This window comes from Camelina sativa, chromosome 5 (genome assembly GCF_030686135.1).
Source record: "Camelina sativa cultivar CO46 ecotype springtype chromosome 5, ASM3068613v1".
In the NCBI taxonomy this organism is placed as follows: Eukaryota; Viridiplantae; Streptophyta; class Magnoliopsida; order Brassicales; family Brassicaceae; genus Camelina; species Camelina sativa.
In genome coordinates, this window is record NC_141884.1 from 23,521,867 (window position 1) to 23,546,776 (window position 24,910).

At 45.3% G+C, this 24,910-nt stretch overlaps 1 protein-coding gene and 1 pseudogene across 1 annotated transcript; one reads left to right on the top strand and one right to left on the bottom strand.

Annotated features, from left to right (window-relative positions):
• Positions 1–1,200: 1,200 nt before the first annotated feature.
• On the bottom strand, positions 1,201–24,691 carry LOC104789410 (receptor-like protein 9b; annotated as a pseudogene).
• On the top strand, positions 2,294–4,691 carry LOC147944232 (meiosis-specific protein ASY2-like). Its single transcript, XM_087452064.1, has 3 exons — positions 2,294–3,080; positions 3,157–3,902; positions 4,110–4,691. The coding sequence occupies exons 1-3, from the start codon at positions 2,294–2,296 to the stop codon at positions 4,689–4,691; spliced, it is 2,115 nt and encodes a 704-aa protein (XP_087308190.1).
• Positions 24,692–24,910: the final 219 nt, after the last annotated feature.

Consider the following 24,910-nt stretch of genomic DNA (forward strand, 5'->3'; position numbering starts at 1 on the left):
GGGGTTCTGATTCGATAGTATTTTTTTCATAATCGATTATATGTATTTAACTGTATTTGGATCTATGTGGATTTGCTCTTTTTATTATTACTTATACCAATGAAATGGCTCATAAGTAATAATATATCAGAGAGAAAAAAACTATAGAAAATGGGGTTTTATTTGGGTTATGGAGTATTTGATTAAAGAACAATAGTATATGTGATTTTTGTTAGAGATTGTTCTCAATTGGAGAAAATGGTGTTAACATCAAAGAAGAGACCTGTGTTTTTGACTTATTTAGAGGAAATAAGGAGAGTAAGAAAACGTTTTTCTTCGTATCCTATATAGTTGATTTCTGATAAACTAATATTAAAACAAGCATACAATATTTGTGTTCAGCTACTTTTTTTGGTATATGTAAACAACTATATATTCCTCAGTCTTGATGCTATGAATTAATATTAATTTTAAGTTAATCTTTTCTTATAATAATATTAATTTGTGTCAAGTATTAGAAAATTTTATGATTTTGGAGAGACTACACAAAATTTTCAAAAACCTGCAAATATTTAAGGAAAAAGTAAGCAACCTTGCATAAGTATTAAATGTATTGAACAAGAGAAAAAAGATGGCATGTGCACAAACTTGAAGTGGATTTGTGTAAATTACAAGCTTGAACAAGTTGTTAGCAATGATTTAAGACTGGTAAGTCTTACTCTTACTATATTCTTTTGTTAATTTTAATTGATGATTAAAGTTGTCGCATTAAAATTAAGATATTACTGTATATAAATTTTGTTTTCCTAAATTAAAGTATTATTAATTATCTATTTTAAAAAATATACCCTCTAGATAAAAATCTGCAAAATGCAAATGATGATAAAACACATATAATTAATTATGTATTAAAATATAAAAACATCAAATTTTGTATGAGATAATGATAACTACTTAATTACATCAACTAAATTTTTTTACCAAGATGTCCTATTTATTTTATTTTGCGTCAAAATATGAAAATCACATATTAATTATTATTTTTAAAAAGTTGATAAAAAAAAATATTTTTTAAAAAAATTTGAACATTAAAATTTTAAAATTATATATCTAGATTTAAGATATATAAGAATTAATAAAGCTATAAATGAAATGAAATATATCTCGCGCATCGCGCGACCCTACTTCTAGTAGTTTATATACGAATGAAAATATGCCAAATCAAACACATTTGAAAAAGTTGATAAAAACATCAACAAGGCGAAACCATGTTAGGCGTGAAGGTGAATCAAAGCAAAGAAACACAATAAAGGCCATCCACGTTACACCGTAGGTGGCTGCAAGGCTCCAGTAAAAAGTCACCAGATCGATTGATGTGTCGTCATCTCTGCTTTGAGAATCGAGTTCCGCGAAACCGATAGTGTTTTTATCATCACAACTCTTGTTTATGGCTGATCCACAAAGACGAGGATTACCTATGTAGTTGGTTTCATCCAATGTAGAGAATTTGCCTTGAGTAGGAATGGAGCCTGACAGGTTGTTGTACGAACCATTGAATATAACCATATAGTCTAGCTTAGATAAATCTTGTGGTATCAGTCCACGCAAAATGTTGAACGAAAGATCAACACTCTCCACATCAGTTAGATTGGAGAAGGTTTTAGGTATGAAACCTGACAAGAAATTGTGAGACAGATTCAAAGAACGTATTCTTTGAAGATCTCCCAGCTCTCTCGGGACATTACCACTGAATTCATTATTTGACAAATCCAGTCCAAACATGAATTCGAAACTTCTTTCGTCATAAGAATCATACCTACTCTTTGATGCAAATTCAACAATGAAATCCAACTTGTCCGGGTAGTCTCGAGAAAAATGTTGTGGTAAAAGCAACAACCTAGAATACACCTCATTTTCTCTATCACCAAATCCATAACCATAAAATTGACCACCAGTCTCATATTGCAAGCTTCTTCCAAATGATACATTGGTATAGACCCATTCAATCTATTGTTGGAAAAATCCTAGATCCTTATGCTTCTTAGACTGCATAGATCAGTAGGAATATGACCAGTCAATCTGTTACCCCTCAACAAAAGAGAGAGGATAAACTGGTTCTGGACAAAGCGCGGGATAGCTCCGGATAATCTGTTATTTTGTAGATCGAGTACCAATAGATGTTTTATCAATGTTGTAGAAACTGGGGTAATTACTTTGATTACTTCGATCTCCTTCTCTCTTCGCCTTTAATTACTTTGTTACTCGTCAGTTTTTCTACACTCTTCGGCAATCTGCATTGTTCTTCACCTCGGCCATGGCTTCCTCGTCGGCTACCAGAAGTGAACCATTGATCCGCAAGAACTCCAGTAGGCAACCAGAGGAGGCCGAATGCTCCTCAAGGCACAGATCCAACGAGATTCCAATCCCCTCTTTGATCGATGAAGATGATCGCGAAGGTCACGGAAATGCTGCGCCAATCTCCGATCTCCCACCTGACAACTCAAATGGTGAAACAGTCCGACTTGCTCCTGACGACGCCATGATCGACGACCTCCTTTCTCTCCGAGATCACCGAGGTGACATTGGGGGAGAGAAGACGACCAGCACTGCTAAGTCGGTTGGCGATGTATTGAATTCATGTGGCCTGTCCAATTCTGGTGTTCATATTATTATCCCCGGAGATCACCAGCGTCCATGGACTCCGCCACTCGGGTACATCTGCTTATATGAGGGATTCTTCTCCCAATGCCGGTTGTTCTTCCCTCTTCCTAATTTGCTCACCCAATACGCCCATCGTCGCAAAATTCCGATATGCCAACTTACCCCAGGGAGTATCTGCAACTTCGTCGCCGCCCTCACAATCGCGGCCGAAGCTGAGGTTTTTCTTGAAATAGAGTGCTTTGAGCAGCTGACAAACTTCAAGAATAGCCAGGGTAGCAAATTGTGGATGGTTAACGCGAAGCCAGCTCATAACTTCCTTCCGGGGGAAAAAGTCAGTAACTTCAAGAAGTTGAGAGCTCGCTATTTCTTTGTCCGAGTTGACGACTGCTCCTTTGAAAATCCGAAATGCGGACGCCGAAGAGTGTGGAACGATTCGCCGGGTATCGTCTCGTTCTTTATTTCGCTAAATCGGACAATCTCGTTCTGACCTGATATAAAATTTCATGTGTTTTACAGCTCGCCCTTCTTCAACTCGGGGACTACCTTCCAGATTTGAACACGTCAAGGACTCTCTTCTCCGTGTAGCAGACCGTAGCTGGAGTCAAATCTCTCGACGTCGCGTGGAAACAGCAATGGGCAAGGCAAGAACGCAGTTCGCCAGTTTCGCAAGCTCGTTGGGTCAAACTTCCGAGGTCCCACCAACCACAATTGTCGCCGCCGAGATGCTCCGATCTATGGACCCTCGCGAAGAACAGACTGCCGATCCCGAATTAGAGCAAATGGGAAATGAATTCATTGACATTGAAGATGGTGACGAGATTGAAGATGGTGACGAGCTCCCGGATCCTGCTTTTGAAGATGAAAACAGAGCTCCCAATGACTCATCTCTTCCTCCACCGACTGAGCCGATCATCACAGTACAGATCGCCGCTGAATCGAGTGGCGGTTCAAAAAAGAAAAAGTCCAAGAAAGACAAAAACAAAGAAAATGGCAAAGGAAAAGACCCCGCCCAAGAGATAGGTCGGAAACGCTCTGCGGAAGAGGCCGGCCTCGAATCATATGACCGCTTCCGAGTTGGACGTGCTGCTGGTCGAACTGACCAATTTTGCTTCGACTATTTTGGGGAAACACCTCTTGTGTGCAACAAGGAAGCCGTCGGGGAGTTGTGCAGACAACTTTCGGTGTCTTCGGTCATGCAGCCGCCGCTCGAAGAACTGGAATTCAGAGATCAGTACGTCCTAGCCGCTCAGTCCACCCTTCAGGTTCGAATCGCATCGCCCTCCTTACATATATTCATATCGCACCTTTAGATTCTCACTTCGTTCTGGTTCGAAATGCAGACCGCCGCCTACATGTCTACACTCACTCTTATGTACGATAGGCGCGTCAAATCGATGACCTCGGCAGAAAACGAGTTCGATAAAATAAAGGAGTGCTTGGAGAATCTCTGAGAGGTGGATAAATTAAAGAGCGAGAGGATCAAGGAGTTGAAAGGTCTTCTTGCGAATAAGGAGCACGAATGCAAAAACCTGGAAAGGAGGGTTGCCGAGCTGGAATCGCAGGAGAAAGCTCTGGGGGAAGAGAAGGCCGAGCTGACGAGGCAGTTCGAGGATATTGGGGCAAAGCTCGAGTCAGAGATGAGACGACTTCGCCTAGATCGCCAAGCCAAGGTTGAGGGCACCACGAAGAAAGCCCAGCGCCGACTTGACAAGGTAAAGGATTACCTGCGTGAGCAAGAGATGGTCCGTCCAAAAGAGGATGTTCTCAACCAAGCGTACGGGTTTGAGGAGATCATGGATTATCTTCTGAAGAACGGTGCATCCATTCCTGACAATCTGATTGCTGAGATCAAGGAGAAACAAGAGATCGCTCGGACTGAGGTGGAAGCGTTAGACCTCCTAGAGTTCGGAGAAGGCGATCTCGACATGTCTCCAGACCAACTCGGCTTTGGACTGCTTCAATCTGGAACTACGGCTCTTGATTCCGTTCAACACCCGTACGGCTCCAATGCCGGGCTTTTCCGGGCCAATCTGTCTGACAACATCCCCTAGGAATGCGTTCTGTTCTCCTTTCTTTTTGTATTTTCCTTTTTACGACTTTGTGATATTGCTGCCTATTTCGCGACCGACTTCTGTTTTTCTTTTGGAAATTTCCCTTTTGCGCTTACACGGAATATCGCCTTTTTATTAGGATTAGTATAAATATGGTTGCCCCATGCTTGATTTTACCGTAACTTTGATGAAACAATTTCGAGATGCCGAGTTCTGTTGGCAGTACTGCTTCTTCAGTCGAGGTGAGGAGCGACGTCCCGACGTTCTCAAACTCGGAAGCCATCGAGCGAGGGATGCCCTTTTACCCGAACACCCGAGCTCCCTGGATGCTAATGTTTCGTGTAAGTCCAGAGAAGAGGCTGGAATTAGAGACCTTCCTTTCTCGCGTCGAAGAACGCCACTCCGAGTACCGCGGGCGATTAGCCGCAATAGAGCAGTCGCGAAGTGAACTGCTTTTCAAACTTAAGCTGCTCGAATCCCACCCAAGGTTCTGGATCGAAAATGGTCTGGACAGGGTGGCGGACATGCCGCAGTGCTTGATCGACTACTGCAATGAGTGCTATCAGTCGGAGAACTCGATTCCCAGTGAACCAAGTTTTTCTTTGAGCGGCGAGTTCATGCCCTCCAAGGTGAAGACGTTTTACACGAGCAGACGTGCCAACAACATTGAAGCTGCTGCTGCTCATGCCTTCGTTCGCCAGGTAACAAACCCTAGTTTTATCTATGCGGATTTATCATAACAAATCTTTATTGATCGACGACCTTGTGCGCAGATCGAATCCGTGCATCGCGAACAATGTCACAAGCTATATTATCACCGCATGAAGAAGAATGAAATCAATGACCGTCTGGCGGCATTGGACGCCGAGATCACCTCCTTAAGGGCGAAGAGAGGAAAAGCCGTTGCTCGTATGGACGAGGCCGAGCAAAAGATCAGGGCATTGGAGTCGCATCCTGCGGACTGGGAGAAAACGGGACTTCAACTCCTATGGCCCATGCCGAAGCGTCTTAAAGCTGATACTAGGAAGATTGCCGCCGGACTTGACCTGGATGGTTGACATGCTTTGGCGATCTGATCTTTTCGTTTTATTTCCTAATTCTCTGTCGTATTTGTCCTGTTCAAACAATTCGTCCTTGCAATAAAGTTTCTTTTTTTATTTTAATTGGAAATTAAAATGAGGCAAGACGTCTCCCGACTTACACTGAATAATCCTTATTGAGGGTAATTTAACCCGAGCGTTAATGCGCTTTAGCGAAGGGCGAAGTATAGGACTTCGGCTTACCTTCTTTGCTCCAGTTTGGAAGTCGAAAGGCGAAATTTAAAACTCTGGGTTCGGCTTATATCCGTCCAAACTGGAACTTACGAAACAATTCTAAAAGAATTCTCTGGGTTCGGCTTATCTCTCGTCAAGGAGTTATCGAGACAATTCTAGAAGAATTCTCTGGGCTCGATGTGCCTCGCGCCGGAGGCTTATGATCGGAACAATTCCGAAAGGAATTCTCTGGGTCCGATTTATCTCCTGATGGAGAGTAGGTCGATCACCTGGCCGAGATGTCGAGTAGTTTGGTTCCGAACTGAGTAGGTTTTTTTTTTTTTTTTTTTTTTTTTTTTTTTTTTGCTCATTTCCGAGGCGTAACCGCTGCATTAAATACAGACGCGGTTTCACAATGCAATTTAATTGGTGGAAGAGTCTCGGGATGCAGCGCGTATCTTCCCACGATCTGATTGGTGCTAGATTTTTGGGACGCAACATTTATCTCCCCCTTTCCTCCTATAAATAGGTGAAGAGGAGGTTTGCTGAGCATCTCTCATCCAAACTTCAGAAAGATTAACTGCAAATTATGCCTACCATAACACGATCTGCATGGTTGAGGCGAGCTCGAGAGCTGACTGCTGGCGGAGTCAGTGGATTCGACCCGGAAGCGTCGAATATCGCCCTTCCCATAGAACAGGCAGTTTCGCTCCCATCCCACGAACTCGCCGTGGACATTGAGGAGGATCCCGTGCAAAGAGAGATTCACATCTATCGAGCCTGCTGTCAGCGGATGAGCTAGTATATCAAGGCGTTCCGTCTGAAATACGATCTCATCTACCAGCTCTGCCGCCTAGAAGGAACCATCTCGGTTCTTGACGAGCTCATCACCAGAGGCTTCTATCTGGCAAGTTGGCGCATGACCCGACTACTTGCCGATTGTGATCAATGTGAGGGGGAGGTCGCCAGGACCTTATTGCCCGACCTGCCGGAAGGTGACTACGAGCCGTTAGGCGAATCGGAGAATCTGCATGTTGCGGAAATCCTGATCTATAGGGGTCGTATAGAGAAGTTACGCCAATACATCCTTCACCTGGAGGCCACAGATCATCATTACCGGGAGAGTCATACCGTGGAGGGTCCATGCGCTTTTTGGAGGAAATGGCGGACAAGGGAGCAGAAGTGCCAGCATGTCGGCTAGAAGAGCTGAGGCGGGAGCGTCGACACTGGCGAGCATATCTGGAAGGTAGAGCCGTCGAGGAACCGTTGGAGTCTGACCTCTCGAGCTCTGTGCCTGTGGAGGGGGTCACACTTCGCATCTGCTTCCCGAGACTAGAAGACCTATTACTGCATTAGATCGTCATTTGTTCTTGCTTGTAGCCCTCCCTTTTTTTTTTTTGTTTTTTATGCACCGTCGTTCTAGGGCGATATGCCGATGTCGAATACTCTTTGTATGTGGTGAGATGGCAGTCATAAATTGAAATAACAAGTCCTTTCAGGATAAAAGAAATCTTATTGTTTTCCTAGCTTTGCCCTCGATATCTTGTAAAAGAAATCAAAGGCTGCCTACGTACCTGAAATTCGGGATCAAGCCAGTCGTAGTTCATAGTGTACATACTTTCAAAAACCGAGTTTAATCAAATGGTCTAGTAGTAGTATCGTTTGAGGTGAGCCGCGTTCCAAGAGTTTTTTATCCGCTTGCCTTCCATGGTGAGGAGCTCGTATACTCCGGGGCAAATTATCTTGGAGATGAGATACGGCCCTTCCCAGCGAGCACCGAGTTTGCCAGCGTTGGTCTCCTTTGTATTCTCGTACACCTCGCGCAACACCAGGTCGCCCTCATTAAATATGCGCTGGCGAACAGCTTTGTTGTAATACTTAGACGCGGCATTCTGGTAATTCTGGATCCAGATGAGAGCTTGATCGCGCAATTCTTCGGCGAAGTCAATGTTATCGAGCAGCATGCTGTCGTTGAGCTCGGAATCGTCGACCAGCATAGCGCGGCGTAATGTAGGCACTCCAGCTTCGGCTGGGGCCAGAGCCTCGATGCCGTATGCTAACGAAAATGGAGATTGCCCCGTAGCTCGTCGTGGGGTAGTCCGATAGGACCAAAGCACGCCGTCGAGTTGATCTGCCCACACCCCTTTCTTCAGTTCGAGACGTTTCTTCAACCCGTCTATGATGGTTTTGTTGGTTGCCTCGGCTTGGCCGTTTCCCTGAGGGTACCGGGGGGTCGAGGTATTCAAACGTATTCCCCACTTGCCTAAGCAGCGTCTAGTGATAAGAGAGGTGAACTGTGTTCCGTTGTCGGTGACGATCTCGTAAGGGAGCCCATGGCGGCAAATGATGTTCTTCCAGATGAAGTTGGTGACGTCCAGTGACTGTATTTTGTTGAACGAGTCTGCTTCCCCCCATTTGGTGAAATAATCAATCAGGACCAAGAGGAACTTCTTTGACCTTGATGGGGGTAGTGGGCCGACGAGATCCATCGCCCAACGTATGAAGGGATATGGCGCGGTGACGGTGTTTAGCAGCTCGGGAGGTACATGTTTCATCTGTCCGTGGTGTTGGGAAGGTTCGCATTTCGCCGAAAATGCCTCGCAATCAGCGACCATGGTAGGCCAGTAATGACCATCCTTCTTGATTTTCAACGCGAGTGCATGCCCTCCGGAATGGTTTCCACCATCACCCTCATGGACCTCCGTCATTATTCGTTCCGCTTCCTCTTGATCGACGCAGGTGAGAAGGACTCCGGACGAACTGCGTCGGAGGAGGTTGCCGCCCATCATGGCGTAGTGTGCGCATCGGGCCTTCAACCGGCGAGCTTGCCAGCGATCTTCCGGGACGCTGCCGTCCTCGATGTACTTCTTTATTTCGAGCTGCCAATCGTCTGGCGGTTGTATTACTCCCACCGGCTCCTGGACGGGTGGATCGACATCCATTGGGTCTACGGCGTCACTGATGGTGTACACCACGTCGGCGTGGTCGATGCTGGGAGCTTCGATACACTCAATTGGGATCGTTCGCCGCAGACTTATGTCGGAACAATTTGCCAGGGCGGCGAGAGCGTCTGCTGACGCGTTTTCTCTCCTCAGGACTTTGATTAGTTCAAACGAGGGGAACTGTGCGGAAAGATTCTGGAGTAACTGGCGATATGCCTCCATGCGCCCGTTCTTAGCGCCGTACTCCCCACTAAACTGGCTAACCACTAACTGGGAGTCGCAGAAAACTTGGATGCTAGTTACCCCCAGACCTTGAGCTAACCCTAGTCCGGCTAGGACGACCTCTTACTCGGTTTCATTGTTTGATGCCCTGAAGCCGAGTTTTATTGCTTGCTCGAGGACTTCGCCCGTTGGAGATCAGAGTATAATTCCAACGCCAGATCCTTGGTTGGAAGAGGAGCCGTCGGTGAACAGCGTCCAGGGTACCTCCTTAGGTATGGTCTCTTCGAGGTCAGGGCATAGTTCGGTAATGAAATCCGCTAGGACCTGTGACTTTAAGCTCGGGCGAGAACGATATTCGATATCGTACTCGCTTAGCTCGATTGCCCACTTTGCAATTCGCCCGGACTGAAGGGGGCTATGAAGGACCGTCCGGAGCGGCTGGTCGGTTAACACGACAATGGAGTGCGACTGGAAGTAAGGTCGTAGCTTCCGGGCGGCGACGATCAAGGCGAGAGCGAGTTTTTCCAAGGTTGGGTAACGTGTCTCCGCATCGTTGAGAGCCTTACTTGTGTAGAATATTGGTCACCGGTCGCCGCGATCATCTCGGACTAGCACCCCGTTTACCGCCAAGCTGGAGACGGAGACGTAGAGGTATAGCGTTTCTCCTTCCTCGGGCTTTACGAGAACCGGCTGATTGGTCAGGTACTGCTTAAGCTGTCCGAAGGCAGCTTCACAGGCGTCGTCCCAATGAAAGACTTTATTGCCCCAAAGGAGCTGATAAAATGGGAGACACTTGTCCGTCAATCGGGCGATGAAACGGTTTAGCGCGGCAACTCGACCTGTTAAGCGCTGTACCTCTCGTTTGTTGGTTGGCGATGGGAGTCCCAGCACCGCTTCGATCTGTTTTGGGTTTGCCTTGATTCCGTGTTCTGTGACGATATATCCTAAGAATTCCCCTGAGGTAACCCCGAAAGTGCACTTGGTGGGATTTAACTTCATCTGGAATCGATCTAGGATGTCGAAGCATTCGGCGAGGTGCTGGATGTGTTGTTCTGCTATGAGGGATTTGACCATCATATCGTCAATGTAGACTTCCATCGTTTTTCCTAACAGGTCGGCGAACATCGTGTTGACCAGGCGTTGGTAGGTCGCCCCTGCGTTTTTCAGGCCGAATGGCATCACCTTGTAGCAGTAGGTTCCTCTATCCGTGATGAACGCGGTTTTCTCGCGATCGGCTGGGCTCATCGCGATCTGATTATATCCGGAGAACGCATCCATGAACGAGAGGAGTTGGTTACCTGCTGTGGCCTCCACGAGTCGGTCGATATGAGGTAACGGGAAGCAGTCTTTGGGACATGCCTTATTGAGGTCGGTGAAGTCAACGCAGACTCGCCATTTACCGTTCTTTTTCTTGACCACCACCGGATTGGCCAGCCAGTCGGGGTACTGTACTTCCATTATCTGATCGGCTTTCAGGAGTCGCTCGACTTCATCCTGCACCGCCTTTGCTCTCTCGGTACCGAGACGCCGTCGTTTCTGCCGAACTGGTTAGAAAGTGGGATCGATATTCAGTTTATGGCATGTGACTGACAGATCGATGCCTACCATATCTTTAGTGGACCAGGCGAATGTCGAGGATCGCGATCTCATAAACGCTACCAGCTCGGTCTTGAGTCTTTCGTCGAGTTCGGCCCCAATTCCAACCGTCCGTGAGGGGTCTGTTCCGTCGATGTTAACTTGTATGATTCAGCATCCTGTGGCCTTCAGCCGATCTCGTTCTGGTTTATGAGGATCGACGGAGTGATCCTTGCCCTGTAATTGCTATGCGTCGTCCTTCCGCCTTTGTTTTTTCTCGAGAATGGAACATGTCCTAGCCATCTTCTGGTCGCCATACAACATATAAATTCCTGCAGCCGTTGGGAATTTTAGGCAGAGATGATAGGCGGAAGGAACTGCCTTCATGAAGTAGATCCAGGGTGAGCCTAAGATGGCGTTGGAGATTGGTGGGGCAACTATGACCACGAACTTGGTCTTGCGTGTTATGCCACCAGTTTGGACTTGCAGTTTTACGTCGCCCATCAAGGTTTTGGCTACGCCATCGTACCCGGTCAGCGTTCTGCTTCCTAGTTTGATTTGCTCCGGCGCGACACCCATTTTACCGGTGTCTACTAAGACACGTTCTACGTCGAACTCGCCCATCCTGACTTCTACCACTAGAGGGTCGTTATGAGGATGATGGATCCCCTTGGCGTCCTCCGCTGTGAACGCGATGGGGTTAGTGCTTAACGCTTCTTCTTCGGAACTCGCCTGGACGTTATAGATCTGACGCGCTTGTTTTTTCAGCGCTCAGACAGAATCCGGGCATTCGTCGGTCTGACCGATGATCATAGAGATACGACCCCGAGGTGCCGCCTGATCGCTCTGCTGTCCTTTTTGACGCTTGGATGGTGTTTGGGGGACTTCCACTGGCGCCGGAGTCTGCTGCTCGGCGGGGGGTGGTAGCTGCGGAGTGTTTGGTGTGCTATTGGGTTGGTAGGCGCCCTTCTGACCTCGGCCCGGTTTGGATCGGCCGAACCTTCCTCCTCGACCTCGTCCTCCGCGGCCGCCGCGAGAAGCTTTAGGTTGATACACAACTTTGATTTCGCCGGATAGGTACTTCTGATATAAGTAATTGGATAGGTGCTTGCACTCGGCTGTTGAGTGGCCGCCGAACATATGAAAATCGCAGTATAGCTCCTCTTGTGTATCGGAAGAGGCGATGTTCTGCCCTTCATCCTCGGATATCGTGTTGACCACTCCGCGCTTGGGGTCCCTCGGGTCGTGGTGCTTCCGAGGTTCCTGATAGGTTTTCCGACTCTTTTCTTTGGCCACGGCTGGGCGAGGAGGAGGGAGCTTATTGGCTCGTTTCTCCTCGTCTTCCTCAACGTAAGCGACACGAGATCCTCGATAAAGGGCTTCGTCCAGGTCAGTGGCTTCCCTGATATTGAGATCCACGTGCAATCGGGAGCCGGGAATGAGTCCTTTCTTGAAGGCAGCGATTGCGAAGTCCTCAGCGACCGTTATAGTGGCGTACTTTTCCTTGAATCGGGTGAGGTACTTCCGAAGGGGTTCGTCGGGCTCTTGGATTATCTCCCATAGCTCGGCACTGGAAGCGTTGCGTTGTATGAACACCCGATAATTCCGTAGGAAGGCTGTCGACAGTTGTTCGAAACAGTCGATTGTGCCCGGGGGGATATGGGAAAACCATATCAGTGCATTTTCTACCAGACTGTCGACGAACAGTTGGCACTGGCCGGCATCTTTCTGCTCCTCGGTGAACCTAGCTTTGGAGATGGTTTCCATGAACGAGGTAAGATGCTTCATTCGATCCTTCGTTCCATCGTAAGTTGGAACTCTTATCTTTACGTTCGGAACGTAGGTTTCCAAGATGCGCTGGGTGAAAGGAGACTGCTGCGAGGCCTCGAACATTCTATCGATCTCAGGTGCCGAGCTGACAGCTCGGTGGAGGAGAGATCCCATAGCTTTGATCTTGAGGTGCATTTCTTCCAGCTCGGGGCAGGAAGGTGTGGCCGGATCTCTCTGAGAAGGATGTCCCAACCGAGGCTGTGCCCCTGATGCGAGTGCTGATGGTACGTGCTAGTTCGGGAACCGGAAAGTCGAGGACGGCGGGTCGCTGAACAGGCGGCGGATTAGAGGCTCGTTCCTCCGAACCTCTTGTGATGGTACCTCATTTTGTTGACGTGGTGGGGGTGCGCTGCGCCCCATCGTCTCCAGCCATTGATTCGTTGCGGAGATCGCCTAGAAGAGGTCTTTGGAGATCGTTCCGAACATGTGACGGAGATCGTCCATGGTGACGAACTGGGTTGGTTGGGCGATTCGCACGGGCGATCCCTGTCTTTCGACAGTTCCGTTGACTGGTGGCACCTCGTCGGTCTCCTGATCCCCGTGATGGCGTATCTCGACCTCCTCCACTCCGTCGGCAGGTGCTGCGGACTCATCTGCAGGGCTAGCCGAAGTGCAGCGAATACCCGTCCGCGCGTAGACGCGCGTGATGGGTGCAGCGACAGGTGGATCCGCGGCGACGTCCTGAGGGTTGGTTGCCCGGTTCGTTGGGTCATCTTGCTGTGGGGCGGTTGCGTTGGTGGCACCGTTGTTGGAGATTGAAGACATGGTTTTGGCTCTTGCTTCTTTGTGATAAGATCTAGAAGAGAAGTGTTTTTAGAACTTAGGTCCCCTCCTTCTAGTGCTAATTGTAGAAACTGAGGTTTCTCACAATGAATTTGTTTGGGAGAGAAACAAATTCAAGCACAATCTCTTAAAGAACTTGGATCAAAGTAGACAAGAAAAGGAGAAATGAAATCTCTTGAGAAACAAGTCAGGTTATGCTCAAGAACAAAGAGGAATTAGGGTTTTTTGTATTAAAAATTAGATGATCCTTACAATGAGAGGATTGCCCTCTATTTATAGGTATTCAAAGATCTATGGAAAATATTCGAATATATTAAATATATTGACTTTCCTAAAATCAGGCGAACTGATTAGGAAAGTCTTTCTCTTCTTACTAGGTCAGCCGCAGGGCGAGTTGAAGTGTCGGTTCGTCACCTCGGCAGTGGGCCTCTCGGTGTTATTGGGCCTTTAGGGATGAAGTCCAAACCCAGGTCGAGCTCCCGGTTTAGATGATCGGTTCTCTTAACGGGTTTAGATCAGTATGTTGGGGGTGTTAATTCCCGCACCAACAAATGTGCTTGGAATCGTCCCACTGAACTCATTGTCGTGGAGGTACAACAAACTCATATTCAGACCATTAAAATGCGACGGCATATTCCCTGATAACTTATTCCTAGACAGGTCTAAAAGTTTAATGGTGGATATGTTAAAAATGGTTATTGGTAGAGTACCTTCCAAAAGATTATTCGACAGAGAAAGATAAAGTAACTCAGTCTCGCCAAACCAACTTGGAATGACACCTTGTAGATAGTTATTCGACATGTCTAGCACATACAATCTTTTTGAACGAAGCAATCCATCTGCGATCCTAGTAAACAGGTTGTTATTCACAAACAATATAGCCAACCTTCGAAGATTTGTTGGTTTTGGAAAAACTTGGCCACTAAATCTGTTCTATGAAAGCTTTAAAATAGCCAAAAAAGAACAACCAATGCAGAATTTATTTGGTAGCGTGCCAGAGAAGTTATTATGAGATAGATCCAAGAAGTCGATCATTTTCATCGCACCGAATGAAGATGGCAAACTCCCATGAAACCGTCGATCAAATTCTTTGGAAGCCGTCGATCAAATTTATTGGTTGATAAATCCAAAACCTGCAAGCTGTGCTTAACTAGTCTTGGCAGCTGAAGCATGCTGAGAGAGTTGTTCTGCAAAAGCAAAATCCGAAGTTTTGGATTTTTCTCCAAAAACCAAGAGGGAAATGATCCAGCCAACTTGTTGTTAGAGAGATTAATTACGCGCAAATCTTTCTGGTGTTGAAGAAAGCTTGGAAACTTTCCCAAGTTGCAATACTGTAATTCCATAACATTTAACTGGAACCTTGGTTGCCAAGAAACTTGCGTTTTAACCTGCAGCAAACTAGATCTTGATGACAGTTTGAACACTTTAAGCTTGGAGAGGTTGGCAATTAACTCGAAAGAGAAGACGCCCTCAAACTCATTATTTGATAGAGATAAGTATTCGAGAGAATCAAGATTGCTGATAATAGATGGAAGTGTCCCATTGCATAAGACGACGAGATCATTTCCATTATATAAGGATAATAATAATTTAATTTACTAACATACCTTTCGTTTCCAATGATCCAGAAAATCTATTATTGCTCAAGTCCAAGCCTTGAAGGTTATGAAAATTTGCCAAGTCTGTGGTAAGGCAAAGTGATATGAAGAGAGATCAATTTAACAAGTGTGTCCAAGTGAATATTTTCGATCTATATATGAATAGAATAGGAGGTAAAGAATTTTTTTGCATTTTTGCTAGCTAGATTTACCTGGCACTGGGCCAACGAACGCGTTACTACTTAGATCCAACACTTCTAGATTTCTCAAGTTTTTTAGCTCTGATCCAGAAGTTTAAAACAAGTTTAAAGATCACAAAGTACGTACTACTCTCTAGAGTTTGATATTGAGCTCTATAAAAACCGGAAAGTGGGGCATACCTGTCACTGGGAACGTACCTTCTGAAAGTGCATCAGAGCTCTGAAGGTGACAGGAGCTTGTGAAGTGTCTCAGAGTGCTGATATGCTGACGTGGCAGGTGGGCTGACGTGGAAGAAGATTATAGAAGTCGTGATAAGAAGCATGAGAAGGAAGGAAGAAGAAGATCAAGATATATGCGAAGATATTGAGGGTATATTTGATCGAGAGAGTTAAGGGAGGATATTTCTTAGGATACGGAATATTTCCTTTTAGTTAGGGATTCACAAAGATCTAGGTTAGAGATCGTGTGTGAAGGGTTTAAAGAGACGAGGGCTAGCCGCAAAAAGAGTTAGCACTCGTGGATAAAAGTTGTGAGATTTTGTAAGCCTTCAAACAATCAGAAAAGCTTTGAAGGTGAGTGTGTTCATTTTACTCTTTTAGATCTACACAGTGTGTTGTGATAGATAGGCAAGAGAGTAGGCTTAGATTCATAACTTGTAAAAGGGAGTTTTTATAAGTTTGAATAAAAGCGTTTGCTTGGCGCGTTTCCAAGCAGTTTGAGTGATTTGTTGTCATCTATACCTTTACAATTGGTATCAGAGCAAGCACCTGATAAAAAGTTCTGATATCCTTTTTCAACAGGTGAGATCTTGCGGCAAGGGTATGGAGAAATCACTGGATTTTGTTGCGGTTCAATCACCATTGAAACTCGATCCTGAGTGCTTTGGTTTTTGGAAAGTGTCAATCAAGCAAGCCATCTCGAGCATCGACATGGAAGCTTGGTTTGCGGTGGAAGATGGTTGGTCACATCCAACGGAAAAAAATGAGAAGGGAGACATGGTGCCTAAGCACAGGAAGAAATGGACAGCCGAAGAAAAAGCGGAGTCCAAACATAACTCACAGGCTCTGTCAGTTATCTTCAAGTCGCTGCCTAGGGACATTTTCAATCAATTTCAAGGGTGTGAAGCTGCCAAGGAAGCATGGGACATTCTGGTAGTCACGTTTGAAGGCACAAGTAGGGTCAAACGTACAAGGCTGGACAATCTCGCTTCAGATTTTGAAAACTTGCACATGACAGAAACTGAGTCAGTTGCTGATTACAGCAGTCGTCTGAGTGGTATTGCACAAGAAGCTGTAGTGTTGGGTAAATGCTACAAGGACAAGAAGCTGGTGAAGAAATTCCTTAGGAGTCTGCCGGATAAGTTTCAACCACACAGGTCTGCTATTGATGTTTCACTGAATTCTGATGAGCTCAAGTACAATCAAGTGGTTGGGATGATGCAGGCATTTGAGATACAGGTGAAGAAGAAGGAAAAGATAAATGAGAAATCATTTGCCCTTAAAGCCATTGAGGAACAGAAGATTGCAGAGTCTCAGGAAGTTGCAGATGAAGAAAAAGTTGGCTTGTTGGTTAAGAAATACTTTCGCAAGATGGAAAGAGGTCAGCGGAAGGGAACATCATCGGTCTTGAAATCCGATACTGATAAGGAGATCAGGAAGGGTGACAAGCAAGAACGACAGTGTGCTGAATGTGAGGGTTCTGGGCATTACAAGTCTGAATGTCCAAACAACAAACGAAAGAATTCTTTGCAATGCTATGGATGTAAGGGCTACGGTCACACTAAGTTTGATTGTCCTTCACGAGAAAACAAGCAGAAGTCCTACATCACTTGGAGCGAAAGCGACTCAGATGAAGAGGTCAGCAAAGGAGAGGTGCTTAACAGCATCCTGGCACTGCTGGGTGTCATTGAGGAAGATGAAGAAGATAATGTGGTGCTGGAAACCAAGGACGTAGATGAGAAGGTGAATTCTGATTCAGATGGAGAAGAGGCTGATTTGTCAGTAGAAGATCAGATAGAGCTTCTCATCAAGACGGTGGTTCAGAAGACTCAAGACAACACACAGTTAACTTCTGAGAGAGATACCCTACAGCTTCATGTTGCAATGATCTCTAAAGAATTAAGTGAAGAAAAGGCAAAGACTTTGCGACTTGAGAAGCAGCTAGATGAACAGCTGAAGAATATCAGGATGCTGAATAAAGGAACCAAAGATCTGGATACACTGCTTAGCACTGGAAGATCCAGCAATCTGAAATGGGGTCTGGGTTACCAAGGAACAAACACCAACCCAACCATTCAATTTGTCAAAGGAGTGGAGTCTGAACCAGAGCTGAAGGAGAGGAAGTTCTCTCAAACGACTAGAATGTATGATCAGGTTCCTGTGAATCCGAATTCAAGAAACCTAAGGATGGTGGTGTTCCCTGAGGTAAATACTAGGCCGCCATATGCCTCTAGTGGGTTTCGGCAGACGATTCAAAGACCTGTTCAGCGTAGTAGACGGAGAGGATGTTGGTATTGTGGGCATCTAACTCACTACAAAGCCCAATGTTATCAGTTCCAGAATCGTGTGTCTAATCTTATGCATCGTGGTGAGTTTTATCCAGCTGTAAGAAGAAACACACAGGGGTATGTCAGGAAAGATGATCTCTACTGTCATGTGGCTTTCACAGCAGAAAAAACAGAGGTTGATCAGGCCAAGTGGTATTTTGACAGTGGATGCTCAAGGCATATGACTGGTGCCCGTGATAATCTATCACATCTAGAAGGCGTTGCTGGAGGAAGAGTTAATTTTGGTGATGGAGGAAAGGGTACGATTCGAGGAAAAGGCACAACTGGTGGTGATTCTCAACCACGTCTTAAGGATGTCTTCTTGGTTGAAGGGTTGAAGGCAAATCTGATAAGTATCAGCCAGTTGTGTGATGAAGGTCTGGATGTCACATTCACCAAGAAGGAGTGCAAGGCTGTGGATCAACAAGGGTCAGTACGACTTAGAGGCAGGAGATCTGGTAACAACTGTTACATGTGGAAATCATCAATACAGTGCCTTAACACGACTGCTGAGTTGGATACAGAACTGTGGCACCAGAAGCTTGGTCATCTCAACATTCGCACAATGATGAAATTGGCTAATCAAGAGGTTGTGCGTGGAATTCCTAAGCTGAAAGGTGATCCACATTTCATATGTGGCCCTTGCAACAAAGGCAAGCAAGTCAAGACGTCTCATGGGCCTGTGACAGATGTTCGCACTAGTCACGCACTCCAGTTGGTACATATGGATCTGATGGGTCCAATTCAAGTTCAGAGCATTTCTGGGCAACGGTTCATCTTTGTCATGGTGGACGATTTCACTCGCTACACCTGGGTGTGATTTCTTAGAGAAAAAGCTGATGCTCTTGAATGCTTTCGCATTCTTGCCCTGCAGATTAAAAGTGAAAAATGTTCCAATCAAACTATTAGGAGTGATCATGGAGGAGAGTTTCAGAATGACAAGTTTGATCAATTCTGCGGAAATCAGGGCATTGTTCATCAGTACTCTGCTTCGAGAACCCCAGAGCAGAATGGTGTTGTTGAATGAAAGAACAGAACACTGCAAGAGATGGCGAGAGCTATGCTGCATGGGAATCAAGTGCCACATCGGTTTTGGGATGAAGCAGTCAACACTGCTTGCTACATTATCAATCGTGTGTATGTCCGACCAAGGACCAGCAAGACTCCCTATGAGTTATGGAAAGGAAAGTCCCCAACTATAAGCTACTTTCATGTGTTTGGCTGTCTATGCTACATTCTGAATGACAAGGATCAGTTGGGTAAATTTGACTCAAAGAGTGTTGAAGGGATCTTTCTTGGTTACTCCGGACACAGCACTGCCTTTCGTGTCTACAACAAACGCACAAGATCAGTTCAGGAAACAGTAAATGTTGTTTTTGATGATACTTCGTTTCAACGAGTTGATATGGTGCATGTTCTCTCTGACAAGGATCTGGTAACTGATGATGAGAAGTCTGAGCAAGCCTCTAGGAGTCTTAGTGATCATGCCAGCCCTGGACTGTCAACAGACGAGCTTCCTCCATCTTCTCAGGTTCATCGGAATCACTCCTCACGCGATGTTATCGGTGCGATTCAGGGGGGTAGAGTTACCAGGGGCAAACAGATTGACTTTGCTCAACTGGCTGGAAGGAAACAGAAGACTGTAGTTCCAGACACTGTCTCTCAGGACTCTGAGATCGTTCAATTTGCCTGTTTTGTTTCCACTATGGAACCAAAGAATCACAAAAAGGATCTTCGAGATGAGTTCTGGGTTGCTGCAATGCAAGATGAGCTGGAACAATTTGAGCGCATCAATGTGTGGGAACTCACTAAACGGCTAGCTAATGTCAATATAGTGGGAACGAAGTGGATCTTCAAGAATAAGAGTGATGCCAGTGGATGCATTGTGAGAAATAAAGCAAGACTTGTGGCTCAAGGTTACTCTCAAGTCGAAGGAGTTGACTTTGATGAAACCTTTGCTCCGGTGGCAAGGCTAGAATCCATCAGGTTCATGTTTGGTATGTCATGTGCTCTCAAGTTTACATTACATCAGATGGATGTTAAAAGTGCATTTCTGAATAGGATTTTACAAGAAGAAGTGTTTGTAGAACAACCAAAAGGCTTTGAGAATCCACAACACCCTGATCATGTGTACCGTCTGAAGAAAGCACTATATGGTCTCAAGCAGGCTCCAAGAGCATGGTATGAGAGGTTAACTACGTTTCTTCTGGATCAAGGATATGTTCGTGGAAGTGTAGACAAGACACTGTTTGTTCTCAACAGCAACAATGCCTTGATGTTTGTTCAGATCTATGTGGACGACATTATCTTTGGTTCTACCTGTCAATCTCTGGTGCAAAGGTTTGTGAAAAACATGTCACATGAGTTTGAGATGAGTATGGTGGGAGAGCTGAAATATTTCCTGGGTCTGCAAGTAGAACAATCAGCTGATGGGATCTTTGTTTCTCAAAGCACCTATGCCAAAGAATTGGTACAGCGGTTTGGTTTAGGGAAGAGTAAAGAAGCTAAGGTACCTATGGGAGTCAATGACAAGCTTTCAAACGATGAGGAAGGAGAGGATGTGGATGAACGACTATATAGAGGTATGATTGGGAGCATGCTCTACCTGACAGCGAGCAGGCCTGACATTTGTCTGTCAGTAGGGATATGCGCACGGTACCAGGCCAAGCCCAAGATGTCTCACTTACTAGCAGTCAAGAAGATCATCAAATACATCAAGGGGACAGTGAACATTGGTATTTTCTTCACCAAGGATACCAACACCAGTCTGAGCGGATACTGCGATGCTGATTGGGCAGGTTCTGTGGATGATCGACGAAGTACAAGTGGAGGATGCTTCTTTATGGGCAACAACCTAATTTCATGGCATAGCAAGAAGCAGAACAGTGTCTCACTGTCAACCACTGAGGCAGAATATATTGCCTTGGGCAGCTGTTGTACATAGCTCCTGTGGATGCGTCAAATGTCCTCTGACTATGGTATGGATTCTGACATTTTGTTAATTCATTGTGATAATTTGAGTGCTATAAACATCTCTAAGAATCCTGTCCAGCATTCTAGAACAAAACACATAGATATTAGACACCACTTTGTTCGTGAACTTGTTGAGGCGAAACTGATTGAGATAGACCATGTGAGCACTGATTTTCAACTGGCTGATTTGTTTACTAAGCCTCTGGACTTCAACAGATTCATAAATCTGAGAAAGTCCATTGGTGTCTGTGAATTCTAACTATTTCTCTGAGTTGTGTTGGTCTAAGGCAGGAACTGGAGCTAGAACAGATCATAGAAATCCTGGAATATATAGAAGATCAACATCTGAAAGAGTGTGGGAAATAGCTGCCTGTCATGCCGGTCTGTCCGTCCTGCTAAACGTTGTCATGATTAAGGAGGTCAAAGAGCTGTGAAGAGATATGCACAGTCATTCGAAGGTTTAATAACCTAAGAAATGATGAGTTCCGAATCAGTGGCTGACACAATCAAATGATGTCACTGAAGCTCAAAATGCTGAAGCAGTCATCATAAGGCTGTTTGGAGAAAAAAAAGTATATATATATATATATATATTTTGTGCTCTTCAAAGAGATGAACTCCAGCTGCCTTAACATGTTGGGATGGACTGGAGACTAAAGGCATGCCAGTGTGAAAGACTACCCACATGCAACAGTCCTCTGATCTTCGACAATTCAAGAGGTTGTGATAGTTTCTAGTAAAGGTTCTGAACAAGTGGCTGGTACGACAAAGGTCTGGTTAGTGTTCTGTCTTCTGCACTGTTTAATTTTTTAAAGAAAAAAAAAAAAAATTATTTAATGCTCATCTGTGTTTAATTCTCGTTCAAGGTCCCTCAGAATCTGTCATTAGTGGCTGTGTGTATCTGTGTGTTTGATTCATGAATCTGTTAATTTGGATTGAAAAAGAGGAAGAATGAGATTTATTAATGCATTAATATTAATTGTGATTGGCTGAATTAACGACTGAATGCAGTCAAATGAGGAAATAGATTCAGTGTACACTGATGTCTAATTAAGTGGTTTCAGGAAATCTTTAATGTTTTGGGCCGAGTTTGTGCAGCCCATTGAGACTCACGGAGGTGTATAAAAAGGAGCAGCTAGGGTTTTGGCGTTTTCCTCATCACCTTTGCGATTTCAATCCTGTGTCGATTAATCTTCTGCTCAAATCTCTCTCTTCTCCGTTCGATCAACGCTCTATCAACCATGAAGTCCATCTTTAGTGGTTTCCACTATGACTCCAGCTCAGATGAGGAGCTTCACACTCCACCGTCTTCATTGCCTCCGCCCACTCCACATGCTCCTATCGATCCCGCGACTGCCATGGTGGTTTACCAGCCTCGGGAGGAGTCTGTCACTGCATCACCGACTCGGGTGGATCAAGTTCCCTCGCCTTCTCACGGGAACCAAGAGACCTGCGACTCCTCGTCTTCTCCGCCGAGAGAGGTGACTTCTCGATTTCCGGTGGTAGATCTTACCGGTGATGTGCCTGTACCTGTCCTGCCGTCTCAAGGAGTCTCATACCGTTTACGCAAAAGACAACCGCCTGCTGATCTAGACAGTCGTGACTCCAAACGCCCATCTCTCCACAAAGATAAGGGCACATCCACCACATCCCGAGGAGCCTCGTCAAACGATTTTGATGCCAGACGGTTCATCTCCTCAGAAGCTGTTCGACGATATGGGTTCTTTGCCTCTCAAACGCTTGCTCCCGAGGTTTGTTATCCACTCGATGCTGCAGACAAGACTAGAGAGTTCATAGACAACGCTGGGCTGCTTAAAACCGTTACTCAGATTGGCTCGTACGACTCGGAGGTGGTCTATGAATTCTGGGCGAATCTTCCAACAGTCAAGATTGAGGGGGAGTCTGTCGACGTGCTCGTCCGAGACTGGGTCTATGAGTTCTCTCCAAGCCGTATCAATGCCCTGTTTGGTCTGAAGTCTGTGGATGTGCGCGAACAGAGATTGCAGACGGCTGCAATTCTGGAGGAGGATATGGCTCTGTTTCTCTCTGATGGAAGAGTCAAATCCTGCAAGCAGCTGGTGTCTACTGCAATTAAGAACCCGGTGATCAAGGATCTGCATTGGATCTGCTGTAGCAACTGGTCTCCCACGGTGAACACGGGGTACATCTCGACGAATAGGGCTCTGGTGATCTACATGATCATGCATGGGATTTCGTTTGATTTTGGACGAATGATCTACGACCAGATCATTCAACTAGGGTTGCAAGCTCAGTCTGGCTTCCGGTTGCCGTTTCCCAGCCTCATCTATCAGTTGCTGACTGCTCAGAGACCTGTCCCGAGTTTGTCGTCAAAAGATGCAAAGAAGGCAAAGGGGAAGAAGACAGCATCCGTCCCTGTTGACCCTGTTTCTCCAAAGGGTCATCTGCAGAGCGCAAAGCCATCCGGTTGGCAATTAAGATCCTGCAAGATGCTTTGGACGCTGGTAAGTAGTTTCTCACTTTGCGATTCGTTCCAATTTCTGGTTTAGTTTCTTGGTATTTTTGACTAAACTGTGCCAAACAAGCAGGGGGAGATGAGTCTGTTTCAGAGGCCTGAGGGGGAGATTAAGCTATGGGGGAGCAGTTGTTGTTGTTGCTCACTGTTTTTGTTGATTTTATGTGTTTCTCCCCTGTTTAAAACTTGAGGCTTGTTTTATTTTGTTTCTGTTTTGGCTATTTTGTTTCTGTTTTGGCTTTGAACAATTTATTTTTACAAGTCTTTATCGGTTAACCGTCTTGAGTTGATTGCTGGAATATTCTGCTAGTACGGTTGTGTTTTTTGTCTTGGCTGTGTTGTCTGTGTATTTTCAGGGTTGATACTGCAGTTGCTTTTGTGGCAAGATTCAGTCAAAAAGGGGGAGATTGAAAGCGCATCAGAGCTCTGAAGGTGACAGGAGCTTGTGAAGTGTCTCAGAGTGCTGATATGCTGACGTGGCAGGTGGGCTGACGTGGAAGAAGATTATGGAAGTCGTGATAAGAAGCGTGAGAAGGAAGGAAGAAGAAGATCAAGATATATGCGAAGATATTGAGGGTATATTTGATCGAGAGAGTTAAGGGAGGATATTCTTAGGATAAGGAATATTTCCTTTTAGTTAGGGATTCATAAAGATCTAGGTTAGAGATCGTGTGTGAAGGGTTTAAAGAGACGAGGGCTAGCCGCAAAAAGAGTTAGCACTCGTGGATAAAAGTTGTGAGATTTTGTAAGCCTTCAAACAATCAGAAAAGCTTTGAAGGTGAGTGTGTTCATTTTACTCTTTTAGATCTACACAGTGTGTTGTGATAGATAGGCAAGAGAGTAGGCTTAGATTCATAACTTGTAAAAGGAAGTTTTTATAAGTTTGAATAAAAGCGTTTGCTTGGTGCGTTTCCAAGCAGTTTGAGTGATTTCTTGTCCTATATACCTTTACAACTTCCATATAATTCCCACGAAGTATTAAAGTTCTAAGCGAAAAAGCTGTATTTAGAAAAGGTAAAATACTAATATTGACGCCGCTGTTTTTACTGAAATCGAAGATCTTAAGATTTTTCAATCTCCCGAGGCTTTTATAACCTGCAAATCGAAACCAATGATATATGTGACTAGAGAATGAACTTTTTCGGATGGAAAATATGATAAGAAATGGAAGTAAATGATAATATACCATAGATATCATCGAACCAGCCTTGGCAGTACCCGAGACCACGTAAATTTAGAGTTTGTAATTCTTCAAAGGGATAGAACACGGAAAGATTTAGTAGGGGAGGAGCGTCGTATGTATCACTCAAGACGAGGCTGATCACACGCTTGCTTTTAAGATCACACTTGACTCTTTTCCATCTGCAACAATCGCTGTCTGTGTCATTAGGCCAATCATACGGATTCATGGTGTTGTTGAGATAGGCCTTGAGCTCTAGCAATCCTTTCCTTTCGCTTTCAATGCAACGGCTATACCCATTCACGCGCAGTGATACCATCATCATCATCATCATCAATACCATCACCGTGACACATGATGGAGAGAACATCAACATTGAGTAGTTCTAATTTGACATTACAACTCTTCCCGAGTTTTCTTTTTGTTTTTAATAAAAGAACTCTTCCCAAGATTTTAGATTATTATCAAGTTGACAAAGAATAATATTGATAGTATTATCCGCGGAGACTTTTGGTTTTGGCGGAAGACTTTGACTTTACTGAATAATCTTGGCTCAAGAAGCCCTGACGGCCCGAAACTCAAAATTCACTCAAGTCTTTACACCCTAAAAAAGATACAGCATC

What these genes read in the sequence shown, in the direction of transcription:
- LOC147944232 (XM_087452064.1), top strand. Translation starts at nt 2,294, where the DNA reads ATGGCTTCCTCGTCGGCTACCAGAAGTGAACCATTGATCCGCAAGAAC. An exon ending in AGTGTGGAACGATTCGCCGG is followed by an intron (nt 3,081 to 3,156) that starts GTATCGTCTCGT and finishes TGTGTTTTACAG; the next exon opens with CTCGCCCTTCTTCAACTCGG. An exon ending in CCGCTCAGTCCACCCTTCAG is followed by an intron (nt 3,903 to 4,109) that starts GTTCGAATCGCA and finishes GATAAATTAAAG; the next exon opens with AGCGAGAGGATCAAGGAGTT.